This window comes from Rhipicephalus sanguineus, chromosome 11, assembly GCF_013339695.2.
Source record: "Rhipicephalus sanguineus isolate Rsan-2018 chromosome 11, BIME_Rsan_1.4, whole genome shotgun sequence".
NCBI lineage: Eukaryota > Metazoa > Arthropoda > Arachnida > Ixodida > Ixodidae > Rhipicephalus > Rhipicephalus sanguineus.
Genome location: NC_051186.1, coordinates 34,016,974 through 34,030,860, shown reverse-complemented (window position 1 = coordinate 34,030,860; position 13,887 = coordinate 34,016,974). Strand labels below are relative to the sequence as shown.

Sequence of the window (13,887 nt, the reverse complement as noted above, 5' to 3'; positions counted from 1 at the left end):
TTCTTCAATTTCGCGATATCCAACATCGGAGTTTATGAATCAACTAGCCCAGCAACGAATTTTGTTAAGCTAGACACCCACGACTTTAGACTTCAAATTGTCTTAGAGGAATGCGTAAGTGTCACTGAATTTTTTAAATGCTTTTACCTCCTGAACTGGTTGCCTTTGGCAAGCAAGCTTCTGGCCCCTGAGGAATCACGGGAAGCGACACATCATTGCTCATTGTACGGCACGCTATTCTATGAAGACGTGACTAATTCAGTTGTTAATTAATGTGCTAATAAAATTTCTAGGGGGACCAACACGTCTTATTGGAAAACCTGGGGGATATTACGTGGGTGAGTATTTAATCGAGCTCGTCGTTAAAGCCAATACTTCTTTGATCTACTGCGGCTGCTCAGTACAGTCATAAGCCACGAATGACTCTGAGCAGTATCTCTCAAGCTCTATTTCTGTTTACTGCCTGGTAATTGTGCTCGTGGACGTTATGTGCATAGAGTACCCGGTAGTTGCAATCGCACGCTAATTACTAAACACGGCTTAGGACATGGAGTGGCATGTGAGACGAATTGCCATGCTAACATCTCCCGCATTACTTTAAAGCATTTCTCTCCTCCTTAGGACGGCGTAAAAAGAATTGTTAGTAATAGTTTTCTAACTGCAGTACCTTCCTGGTCTTAAAAATTAAAGCCGTAGCTGTGTTAACAAAAGAAATAATATCGCAATATGCTTGAACTGGAAGCAAACTTAAGCAGGACCTTACCACTATTTAACATAATTATTTTGGGGGCTTTGTGTGCCCAAACCTGGATATGAACATGAGGCCCGCCTTAGTGGAAGACTCCATAAATGCAACCATCTGTGGTCCTTCAACGTGCAACTCAATCTAAGTACACGGGCGTCCAGCATAGCACTCTGCAAAGCATAATTCTACGATGATCAAAGCATATCGAGCAAAAGTAGCCTGAGCCTGGAGTCATCGTTTTGACAAATTGAATTCTGTTCAATCCCCAGCGCACAACTTTTCAGATGCTCACACCAAGCACCTTTGACAAACTTCGGCCTCAGTTTCCTTGATCGGCAGCACATAATTCCTTAAAGGCGTCCGTAACGGCACGATAAAATCAGCGTCACCTGAGTGTGCGCTACCAATACGGGATGTTCTAATTCTGATACTTGCGAGCGTTCAGTAGATGGATTGACTCACTTAACAATAACACCTCGCAATCAGAACGAAAGGGGACTTTATCGAGGGGATTGTTTTTGTTGTCTTGGAAATAACGAAATGGATCCAACACATAATTAAGCCACGGAAAGCATTGGGGGCATTGTTGTTTTTAACTGCAGTCTAGCAATTATTGAATAAACTGATATTAATTAAAGTAGAGGAAAACAGACCTTCGAACCCTTCGAATTGCGCGTCCGACGCTCTGCCACTTGAGCTACGACGATGGGTGTTGCCCTGACCACGTTGTTCGGTATTTTTGTTACTCTTATGTGTATATATTTCTTCACTCTTATGTGTTGGGTATTTCTGGGCGTTTAATCCCTGAGAGTGCCAAAGAGGCATGCCGCGAGTGCGGTAACACATGCGTCGATGTTACTGTGGCACGTGATGGGCGGTGCCCCATCTATTCCGTCCTTTAGCATAGATTAGCGAGCAGGATCTTCATAACTTATTTGCGACCCCATCGCACACTCCCATCGCCCAGAGGAAAGACAACTGTTGTAGCATAATTGTGCGTCAGCATCTGGAACTATCGTTCAAAAGGCTGTGTGCGTATACTCTTATATGTTCTTTACACATTTTGCGATGCGTCAGACTCATAATCGCAATGCGTTTATCGTTCTCTGTTTTTGTGGGCGTATTAGGCAATCAACCCAGATGGAAACAATGGCAAAGAAGGAAGCAAAGGAGACCAGGTGCGTACAGCCAACCGCCTGCCCATAAAGGAGTTTGTTGCGAAATGCCTAAATGCGGTGAGGACTGCCATTAGATCAGACGCACGTGTGACGTGGCGTGTTGTGTTAAAATCAGTGTACGTGCTCTTATCTTCGCTCTCTGATAGCCGCATTCTTATACACATTGCTTAAGTGGGCTTAGCCATTATAGGCACAGCCGTATTCCAATAGGTAGCTTTGTCAGAGACAAAGCTATTGCGCGGTAGTAATCTCGTTGTCATCGCTGAAGTAATAATATAATGATGAACAAGAAATAATCAAAAAGAACTAACTCAATTCCAGGGGTGCTATGCAGGATGGCCCGAGTTTGGCGAAACTCGGGATCTTTCCGAGCCATGGCGACACCCCCTTTTAAACGAGCTAATAGTACGAGAAGGTGAAATCCATCCCTCAGCGCGCGTTCCGTTCCATTGGTTACGATGAAACGCGGCGTCACGTCAAGGGCGGTCGAGATGGTTGGGTGGTGTCGTCAAACTTCTTTCATTTGTTTGTCGTTCCACTGAGTACGGAAGTGCACCCATGCAAGCAAAGTGGCAGAAAGCTCTACTAACTATATTTTTTATGTGTGCGCGGGCCGTTTGAATTCATTTTCAAGCGTTTAATGTCTGCACTAAGTATCCTTTAGGATAATCAGCACCGTGTCCTCTGAGATTATTAGTTCCGACCGAACGCCTTGTAACACAGCGGCTAGAGCTAATCGCCGAGGCCACGTGTACAATCACCATGGTCGGCCTGTACATTCTAGCGCGTTGCTCGGCCGGCGCGCGCCCTCGTCGTTCTCTTCTTCATCGTCTGCTCGCTCCCAGAGCACGTGCGCCCGGCTGATTAGCTAATTGGCTCGGCGGTATACCTAGCTAAGTCATGAGGAAGCTATGCTATGACGAAGCTGATTAGGCCAAATCATGCTAAGACCGAGCTAACTAAGCCACGTCTTACGAAGACCATGCTAATGAAGTCTTGTAAAGCTAGGAACAAGGCAATTAAGATCATGCTAACACGACGCTTATTAGGAGCATATAATTAAAACCAAGATAATCAAGACCTTACTCACAGAGATCGTGTTAATTAGAGTCGTGCTAATTAGGATTATGCTAATTACATTTGTACTATTCAGTACCTTGCGAATTAAACCTTAGTAATTAATGCCGTGGTAATTAGGACACTATAAATTATTGTTAACACGACGCTAATTAGAAGCGTGCTAATTAGGATCGTGCTCATTAGAGTTATGCTCATTACCTTTGTACTATTCAGGACCCTGCGAAATAAAACTGAGTCATTAATGCCGCTGTAATTAAAACATCCACAATTAGTTATAATTAACACGACATTAATTAGGTGCCTGTACTTAAAACCAAGATAATGAAGACCTTACTCACTGAAATCGTGTTAATTAGGCTCGTGCTAATGAGTATTATGCTAATTACCTCTGTGCTATACAGGACCTTGCGAATCAAACCTGGGTAATTAATGTCGTGGTAATTAAAACATTAACAATTAATAAAGGACATTAAATATCATGTTAGTTAAGACCTCCTAATCAATAGCATCAATATTGAAACCGAACTGACACGGTCATTACTCCGAAGCAGACCAAGCATACGGAGTAGACAAGCCACGTAAAAAGCTGGAAGAATCTAGGTGACCACATCCTTCGATGGCCCCAGCCTTGCACAAGTAGTCTAAGTTGACCAAATTATTTTATATGCAAAGAAGCTGCTTAGTAGCGTCCACCGCATAAACACTTGACAAGCACACCGGCACTATGACAGTCCCGAGTTGAACTGGGGCCTTTTCGGAATCAACGAGCTTGTGCCCGAGTTCGCGCGTCAATCACTTTGATTGACAGACGCCCGCGGCGAAGGGCGGTTCCGCCCACCGCGTTTCCTCTTGCCGAGGAACAGTGCTCACGACGCAACGCCAGCGAGCGGCACGATTCATCTATGAGCCTAATCGCACAGACTATGCACACACGCACGAAGAACTAAAGGTTATATAATCACGTGGATACGATGTCTCGCATTCACTTTCACCGCTCTCATGACGTACCACTCACAACTATGAAGCAAGCGCCCCTGGTGGGATTTCCGGCGAGAACTATTTACTTGTTTACTATTCACTTGTTTGTGGAGGCATTTTTTCTACCGATTAGCTACTACAGAAAAAAGTCACAGTTTCGCCGCAAGGGCGAAGCAATGAATGCGATATCAAGAAATTAATGCTATACGAAGTGAGGCTCGCCAATGGATACTCTCAGTTTGAACAGCGCTCCTGTTGCAAAGGCGGCCGAAGCAGCGAAGGAAACTAACGTGCTTCAAGTGTAGAGCTGTGACACTTGATAGTTCGCGCTCATCTTCTGTTTGTTCGTTTAGCGGCGTGCCTGAGCTCGAGTGACATTCGTACGCGCCGTAACATGAGCGCGGACATCACGGTGAAAGCTTGAAACATACCTCTTCCCTCACCGCGAGAAAACTGCGCGAGCAGACAGCGGAAGGGCAAGGTTCTCCCATGCGCAAATATAAGAAGCGAGCGAGCTCGCCGACGACTTTTAAATGCGCCCGTCGGGCTCCTAGCGCCATCTCGCCAGTAATGAAGAAACGCTTATTATCGCCTGCCGTCTCTGAGTCCGTCCAGCGGTAAAGAGTGTGTATATAACGCTCGCCGTTAGCTACGTGGAGGATCTGCGTTTCGTGGCGTAGTGGATAGCGCCACTCGCTGCGAAGCAAGAGGTCCCTGGTTCGATTCCGCGCTTCGGAAGCATTTTTCTGAATTATTTTTCTTTGGGGCTTTTATATATATATATATACATACTTATACGTATACGGTGCATGACGGCGGCGACGGCGACGGCAAAATCCAGCCGAGACTGTCCATATAATTGCTATCGCAATAAAATCTTCAGACGTGTAATGTAAGTATAGAAGTAACCTGTCCGTTTATTTATCTGTAATATTCCAGAGACGCGAAACGAGCTGCACCAGAGTGCTGCGTCTTCGCTCTTGTTGCCTTCGAGAGTGGAAATTTCCATGCTGCAGGTGGAACGAAAGCATTTTCCGAAAGAGGACAAACGCCCACGAACACGCCCTATGGGAGGCGCGATGATCAGTTGGCAAAAAGATAGCGCGACAATCACGCTGACGTCGCTGCACTGTCATAATGTTGACTGAGTGGCGGCGCTGACGCGTTCGCACGCGGTGCTCCTTTGAAAACCGCCGCAAATGCCGCGCATGCCTTCGTGACGCCATTCTCGTTCTTGTAGCCGTTTTTATCAACGCTGCTATCGTGTGCTCCGCACTGTCTTCCTGTCATGACCGCCGTAATGCAAGCTCGGAGCAAACTCGTGTGCCCGAGAAGCTCGGGCCATCCTGCATAGCACCCCAGGACTGAGACAAAGTTAAAAACATTTTGCCAGCAGGATAAGGCGCGAAAGCTAAGAACATGCCATTGCAATGGTCCAGTTGATGCACGAGGGAGGCACACGAGAGATGTGAGATTGTTTATGCAAAGCGAAGCCCGCACGTAGTTTTAATACTCTTTTTGCAATATTGTACAGGAAAACGGTAAACGGAACACGAGCGCAGCGAGACTGTGTGCACACAGCGCTCGTGTGTGTGCGCATTCCGTGCAGGCCTTCTTGCGCTGTTTTTCGTTATAATGTTTTGAAACCGACTAGCCCGCGAGCAAGCACAAAAAGTTCCTTCTGAAGGGTATCAAAGTTTGTAAGAACTTGAAAAATATGGATTTCATGGATGACGATGTCAAGTTACAGCACGTACTACGAGAGCACTTTTAAGTTAGGTCCGCTTTCGTAAGTTTGTCGAACCTGAGTTAAGCATCAAAGATATCTTTACTTTCGAATTGTATAACCATACTCTTCGTAAGCTTCTTCGTATAATGCTTTAGCACATTTCAAGTGCCCATGAAGAAGAAGCACTGTCCTGATTACTATTGCTTTATGCAATAAAGAACACATGAAATAATGTATAGGAGTACAAGGAAGCTGAAATAAATATTGTGGCGTTGCTTTCCGGTAATGGTTTTGCACGGTGTACGCAGGTTATAGCGTGTAAACAATGGCTTGGAGCTAAATTGTGTAAGATAAGAATCAATACTAGAAACAGAACAGGTAGTGTATTGAATTCCGTTAAAAGTTCCGCTTATAGCTGTCATCTCCTTTGAATGGGTTCGTTGTCGGAGCGCCAAGTTTGGCCTGTGCAGTACTTATAACCTCGAATAACACAGTTATTGAACAAGTATGTCACCAGCTGGGAGACCTAAGCGGTGCATTGAAAGCTAGACTGGTTGAATGGTTGTGGTAATACTCAAAAAAGAATGCTTGAATAATGGAATGTTGCATTATGCCTTAACTACGCTCAAAGCACATTGCAAAAAAATATAACAAGTTGAAATTACTTAAACCGCAAAAAACATCCGTGCCCAGTGCTCCGTGCTGAGCACTTGGATTACAGTGACAGCCATAACGATGCATCAAGGATTCGGATAGTGTAAGTTCCGTAGTTTCAACTAACATACCATCACAAAGGAAATATGCTGTGTCGTAGTGTCGTTTAGAATTACGGTTCCCTCCAAGAACGATTTCTCATGTGTGCGTTCATGTGTCCATAAGGTTTCATGATTCACAGTTGGCCTGTCGATATGCAGCATCTTACCCGAGAAATATATATGGCTTACTTTGGCACTTGGTCACCAACGACGAATTTGGTCACATATTTCAGGGCAGCGGATCAGCCAGATGCCAACAAGTCCTGCAGGAAACCACAGTGAAACAGGGATGGAGGGTAAGTGAAGCTTCCACAAGCTGGAAAATTGGAATCCTGCTAAAGTGTGCGTGCATTTATCCCATACAGCGCCCTTACAAAACTGGTGTTCTTACAGAGTTCGAAACGCTTATGTAGGAGTTATCTTGGCGCGTCAGTCCTTGATAGTGGTATCGGAACCACTAGATTGAAATTTTACACGCACGTTATTCTCGTCTACCAAATTCCAAGAGGTATCAGCTACATAAACATGATTTTTCGCTGAAGCTACAGGTACCATCTTAAATTTCCCGCTCTGATGCGACCCTGTTATGCTGCATTTGGTTAGGTGTTGCATTCACAAAGCCATACTTACTTCGCATCGCCACGGCGGACAATGCAACTCCTCTACATGCAACTCCTGCGGAACCGAAGAGCCAATCGAACACGTCCTGTGCAGCTGCGCTCGCTATGACGCCCAGCAATCGCACTCCAGATGTTTTAAATGCGAAGCGTTTCTTAGCGGACCTTTGGTACTTTGAGGGTTTCTATCTATCTATCTATCTATCTATCTATCTATCTATCTATCTATCTATCTATCTATCTATCTATCTATCTATCTATCTATCTATCTATCTATCTATCTATCTATCTATCTATCTATCTATCTATCTATCTATCTATCTATCTATCTATCTATCTATCTATCTATCTATCTATCTATCTATCTATCTATCTATCTATCCGCTTACGTCTGAGTGTTCTCATGATCGCCTCCTTACCTTGGTGTAGACCAAAATTGCATGGGAGGGTAAGAGGATTTGACGAATATGACTGTCGGGTCGTGACATCAATAACATGAAGATCCTGTCGCGTACGTCGTCAAACCCTTTCCTCCAGACACGTGTGGCACATACTCGTATACCACGGGCTGCGGTGCACGGGTATGCGCCACACGTGATTGACAGTTTATATCTACCCAGGAACGGCGAGTACAGACATTGTTCATTTAATTGAGAGAGTGTTAAGCAAAACAGCCATCGGCAGCGTCGATCAGACGAATGGAAAAAATAAGAATTAGGATCTCAGCAGGAATCGAACCCAAGGATTCTGCGTGGCAGTCAGGTGTTCTACCACAAAGCCAGGTCTAAAACTGATTTGGAAAGACAGCCTATGCAGACGTAATGTCGGTGCAACGTCAGTTGTGTTTGTCGTGCTGGCTATCTAATTTTACAAGAAAGGAATAAACACTTCATACGTATTCCTACGATGCAGGCGTCATATGAGATTAACGTCTATGGCTGCAGTGTTGGCTCCACTTTTTATAGGAGTCTAATAAACATTACATTTGTATTCATATGATTGAGCAAGCTATATTGAAGCATTGCTCGACCCCGGTGGAATGCATTAACGAAAGTTACGTGTGATATTGACATGATTGCACAATAAAGTGCACTTAGCTTCGTTAATACTGACGTATGTACTCTAACGTGAGGGCTGACGTTATGTCGCATCATAAATTACAGTTAACTAGCTAACTAGTTAACCAACCAGCTCAGCTCTCTGTAATTCTAAAATAAATTACCCTTTTAACGCCAGTGTTGTCGACGTGTCTAGTAAGCCCGGGATGCGCACACAGCTACTACACTTACAAAAACACGTCGATCCACCTCGTAACGCTTAGCTCAAACTCATAAAGTACAGGATAGAAGTACTAGCTGACTGTTTCGCATGAAACCAATTCCCACAACGCGTGAGATCGGCCGAATTTTTTTAGCCCAACTGGAGGCCAGGCTATTTTCTGTAGACAAGATTCTGGGACCTTGGAAATGTGCTTCGAGAGCGCAGAAGGCAACTGAACCGCTACTGAAGTAGCTGAACTCAACAAATTTGAGGGACCACCTGTAGACTGGATGTGCTCCACCAAGTGTGCTCGTGATTTCGTCCATCTCTCTTCTCTTCCTCTGTCTCTCTTTTCTCCCCCTTATCCATCTTCCCCAGTGCGGGGTAGCAAACCGGATGTCCGTCTGGTTAACCTCCCTGTCTTTCCTTTCTTCTCTCTCTCTTAAGTAGGAGATTGTTTTCTGAAAAGGCCCATGTTGTGTGCTCTCAATTAATTTGGACATCTGTGCTGAAGATTGTAGTGGTACTTACCACAAATGTTAATATGTGAGTGCATGATTGTTGGGGCCATTAGACATCTGTGCTAAACATGGGTCACACATGACACTAAAATGCTTCTTATGACCGGCGTGTTTTGTGGATTGCAATTGCAATACGTGATGCTAGTGTACTGCAAGCTATGAATTTGTATAAATTTGCAAACGCATTGATAAAAAAAGCAATATTTCTCGTGTAACGCGAAAAGATGCCAATGCCGCCTTCAGAATGTATTTCGCTGAATGCTGCAACTAGAGCGCTATTGGGAGTTCGCACGATTGCTGACATATTGAACATCATCGCCGGAGTGCAGAGCTAAGGCCACCGTAATCTAGAAAGAATTGTCTAGAGAAATAAAAAAGTTTCAGAGCGTTTCCACAACTGTGAAGATTCACCCTCGCGCTGCCATTTGCTAGCAACCTGGATAGCTCAATTTACAGTGCGTCCGCCGCGGAAAGGCGTTGCTACCGGGATCGATCCCTTGGTCCAGGACGAATTTTTGTTGAACTAAGAAAGTTTCCTTTGTGAGAAATCCGCATCGATTTCCTTGGGGCTTCGTGCTACAGACGGGTGGTTGTCCGTTAACCCTTTGGTAATCTTAGCGCTAATTGCATCTGGTTTTCAGCATGAGGATAAAAATACTACCTTTCGATTTATTAAGATTGTTACAACGTGCATTGCGCAGAGCACTAGGCCGGGTAGCGGAATAAATATTTGAAGTATACCAGTCTGAATAGTAATAAAGTATTTCCAGTAAATGTGGACGAACCTGTATATTCAACCTAGAAGCTTCCGTTGCCATGTCATCTATCACATGCGCAATTTTTATGTTCATAGGCAATGAAAACATGCTGCCAGAAGCCGGGACACTGCACAATGGAAGTGTAGCAATGGGTAAGTGCAGCTGCCACATATACGTAGAGAAATAACCTGTTGGTAAGTGCGCGCAGAATAGATTTACTTTGGAAACCACATGATTTTAGGCCATCTCTTAAACTAGAAACCAGACATATTTGAACTGCACATTAAAAAAACTTAGGCAGCATCTTTTGGTGTGAGTTCATATTAGTATGGTCACTGCACCTGCCATCGTAGATATTGTCAGTGACATCCAGTTTCTTAAATGTGCACTCTTATGCTACCATACAGAGGACGAACAGACAAGATTGTTCCCCAAGGCTTTCACGTTTATAATTGTTAAGGCGAAAGCCTTAGATACCTCGTCAAACGCGAAAAGTGACCTTCGGCGTCGAAACGATCACAAAAAATCACCATGTGGTGATGTCACCATAGGACGTCATGACGTCACATGCCAAAGTACTGGTGAACAAGCTTCTCGATGAATCTCACACCCAATGAACCAATGGCTGGCTGAGAAAAAAAATCACAGTTTCATCGCAAGGGCGAAGCAATGAATGCGATAGCAACAAATTGTATTGTCATACGAAGTAAGGCTGGCATTTGATCTAGCGTAACTCTACAAAACGCTGGTGTAAAAGAATACGGCCGCTCCAGAGAGAGCTGCGCTTTTAGCAGTCTCTTCGCGTCGAAAGTGCAGGACGTAGAAGGGTACGAGCCGTTCCGCTGATGCCTGCCGAGATAGCGCACGCGCCAGCGATCGAGACCGCGCCTTTATAATCAAAGTTCACAGTTGCTGCTCGAACAACAATACGCCCCCACCTCCCCTACCCCTCCCCTTCTTCCGCGCTCCTTCATGCTCGTTGAAGACGAGCGGGGCGTTTACTGGCTGGTTGAGCAGCATTCGATGGAAGGTCTAACACTCGGCGGTATGTTATCGAATGCGCCCTCCGAGCGAGGAAGATGGGCCGGCTAGTATGATATCCAAGCGGCGGCGTGGCTCTGTGGTAGAATGCTCGATGGCCCCGCAAGGGGGCCTGGCCGGGTTGCCATTGGGTACATTCGAAAAGGAGCCATAGTTCAAGCTAAAAGTAGCCAAAGCAGCCTTGTCATTTCATCTCATCGCCAAACTTGTAGGAAAATGGTAGAAAAGCGGTATTGTGAAGAGTTTTTATTATTGCACAGGGAACAATGTCATTTTGATTCAGTAACAAAACAGTAATAAGAGCATAATTCTTTCCCTCTTTCTCGGTCTTCAAGCAATTAGCAAGTTGCAAATAAATGAACAAATTATAAGTTCCGTTCGCTTGCGTATAATCACGGTAGAATAGACAGCGTCATGGCCAGAGACAGAGTGGAGCATTCCAGCCACCTTACTGCTACTTCAAGCAGGCGTGCTTGCGGTCGCAGACCGAAAATGATTAGTAGTTAGCGTAACCACAGTCGAGCTTCAAGAAGTGCTATATCCTTAAAAATATTCGCTCCTCCTTTATTTTGTTGCGCATCTCTGTTTTTGACAAGACCACATGAGAACAGATGCTGTGCGTCAGCCTTTGAAACCGGCCCGTAGCGTCAGCATCGATGGCGGGCAGCGTGAACAGCATGCTAGCCATGCGTTTGCCAACATGCACGGAACTTGGTCAGTTTCATCCGAGCCAATAGACGCACTTAAACTCCATGTTTAATGTGCAAGTTGCATTGCGCAACTTTTCTTTTTTTACTTTTACTTAAACTTATAAAACCGCCGAATTCTCGGCGGTTTTAAGTACTTCGCCTCTCTGCCTTGGCCGGCGCGCAAGCACGTTGCGCTGAGATGCCTCGATAAGCACCAGACAGCTGGCGGGGTAGGACATGCGCATGCATCGGCTGACACATCAGGAAAGCTTGGAAAGAGCGGGTAGTCGTTAATCTTGCTTGGTATTTTATTTGCAAATTATAAGATAAATGGCTACTACATGTGAAAAAATAGAATTCCAAAGTAGCCAGAAAGTAGCCATGGCGCCAACCTAATTTTTTGCCGACAGACGGGGTCGTAAAGTAGCCACCAACGGCAACCCTGGGGCCTGGGTTTAAGTTCCTCCTGATTCAGGGTATTTTTTTCTCTCTTTAGCCCTAGAGCGGTTACGTACTGCGGTAGCGGCATCAGACAGCCACAACTACAAAATCGGCTGTTGTGATCTCATAACAGCTTTCGCTGTAAAAAAAAGCTAGTGAAGTGTGTACCCTCAAGCGTCCTGGTTACATAAACTTATCCATGACTACCACAAACCCTTCAGATTGATCACTTCTTTCTAAGAGATAAAAAACTATGCCAGCTTTGCACTATAGTTGTTCCAAGCCTGAAGTAAAAGCACAGCTCGGTGGCCTTCCTTGTCTCTTTATTTCTCTCCCTTTCGTTCTTTTCTTCTTTCTTTCTTTCTTTGTTGTATCTAGTTTTTTGTATCTGTTTCTTTTTCTATCTACTTCTTTCTCTTTCTCGCGCTTTCTATCTTTATTCCTGTCTTCCTTTCCTTTTCTCTATCTGCTTCTTTCTCTATCTTTATTCGTTCCTCTTTATTTCTTTTTCTGTCTTGCTCTCTGATTTTTTATCTCTTTTGTGTGTGTTTTTTTGCTGTCTCTCTGTTTTGTATATCATTATTCCTTTTATTTCTCTCTATTTTTCTCGTTGTCTCCTTTTTTCTCCCTTTATTTGTGTATTTTTTCAACCTCCTTTTTTCTATCGCTTTCTTTCTCTGTCTCTTTCTTTCTCTTTGCTTTCTATCTCACTCTATCTATCTCTTTCTAGCTCTCTTTTGCCGTGTTCGTTTTCCTTTCACACTCGCACTTGATGTACAAGATAGCGGTGCTTGCCCAATTCCTGCGACACATACCTAATTTGGGAGTTCTCTGGCGACACCGCACAAAGAATGGCGAATAACAACAGCTTCGATGTTAAAAAGAAAGCATAAACGTCGCAAAGCTACTACAGCGTTCGCTATTCTTTCCAGCAGAAAAATGCATGCCTGCCTCACAGGTGTTCTATACTGCGTAAACAATAGCGCTCAGCTGCCACCAACGTCTGCTGAAAAAACTACCTGAACTGCGTCACGGAAACTTCCAGTCAAATCCATGTTGAATCGCCCCATTCCTCCAAATAACTTTGAACTGCTCCGCTGGTTGATCTATAACAAGGAAGCTTTCACCATCTTTGCCGGGTCTCCATCACGTTTCACAACCTTTGCGCATACAACTGTATCTTTTAAAATTATATGCATCCCCTGTTGGAGTGCCAGCCTGACACAATTGTCTAAAATTCTCGAACTTTGCATAACTGGTCTTGCAACAAAGACCCATATAGGCATGTTAAATTGCAACAATCGTAATGGTTGGTATGGCGCTTGGAAGGAATGCAAGTGCAGATATATTAAATATAGGTACTATATAAGAAGTGTTTCTAGCTGTTCAAAAGGCTCAACTGACGTAAAAATGGGCAACAATGACACTTTTGTCTGCGCCATGCTTTGTTGCAGTGGCGCGTATAACTTGGATAAGGCGGCATTCCGGCCATAAACTTTCGTTTATGTTGCTGATGCAATAAATTCAGCTTTCGGCGTCCTCGCCTGCCATCGAAGTTTATGCAATCTGTTCGGGGCGCTGCATTAAGCAAGTCTCAAAAATTGTTTGTAGTTTGATACTGGGAGCCTTTCACATAAAAGCTTCAAACAGGTGGCAAGAAATGTATTTTCGCTGCTGGGAGAATTGGACCGAATTTACACGCCAGCAATATATTCTTCACAGATATTACCTCCAGTAGGGCTAGCGCTGAGGCGACATAAAGCTGACGGAAAATTTTCACGATTTATTCTGGTATGACGCTGTGGAAGTATTGCATCACTCTAAGGAACAATGGAAATTTGAAGTGAACGGTGCAAGCATGTAAAAGAGCGGTCGTCATTTTCTGTAACCACGTCGCCAACTCCAGCATAGTTTCATGGTAAAATAAACCAAACACTCCCCGAGAAGTATGGTCATTTGAACAAATAGAAAAAAAAAACTTCAGGGTTCGTGGCCAGTACCGACCCCTTCAAACAAGCTTCACGATTTTTGTGCAATTCAATATGTTTCTTGGTGAGAGTTCCTTTTATTTCACCGTGTTTTTTACTTACTCAAC

At 44.4% G+C, this 13,887-nt stretch overlaps 1 protein-coding gene across 21 annotated transcripts in view; it reads left to right on the top strand.

The window, feature by feature from the left end:
- The window catches only part of LOC119374714 (uncharacterized), a 189,082-nt gene that overhangs the window by 50,553 nt on the left and 124,642 nt on the right, over window positions 1-13,887 (top strand). For 18 of the 21 annotated variants that reach the window (XR_007414400.1, XR_007414398.1, XR_007414403.1 and 15 more), the window contains 4 exons: window positions 294-338; window positions 1,873-1,923; window positions 6,699-6,761; window positions 9,717-9,773. The exons of 1 other annotated variant lie outside the window; for it this stretch is intronic. Coding sequence is in view for 11 of the 20 variants with exons in the window: in XM_049410950.1 (XP_049266907.1) it covers window positions 294-338; window positions 1,873-1,923; window positions 6,699-6,761; window positions 9,717-9,773 (216 nt within the window). In the remaining 9 variants the exon portion in view is untranslated. The remainder of the gene's footprint in view (window positions 1-293; window positions 339-1,872; window positions 1,924-6,698; window positions 6,762-9,716; window positions 9,774-13,887) is intronic. 2 more of the 21 variants (XR_007414397.1, XR_007414395.1) reach the window with 2 other exon arrangements.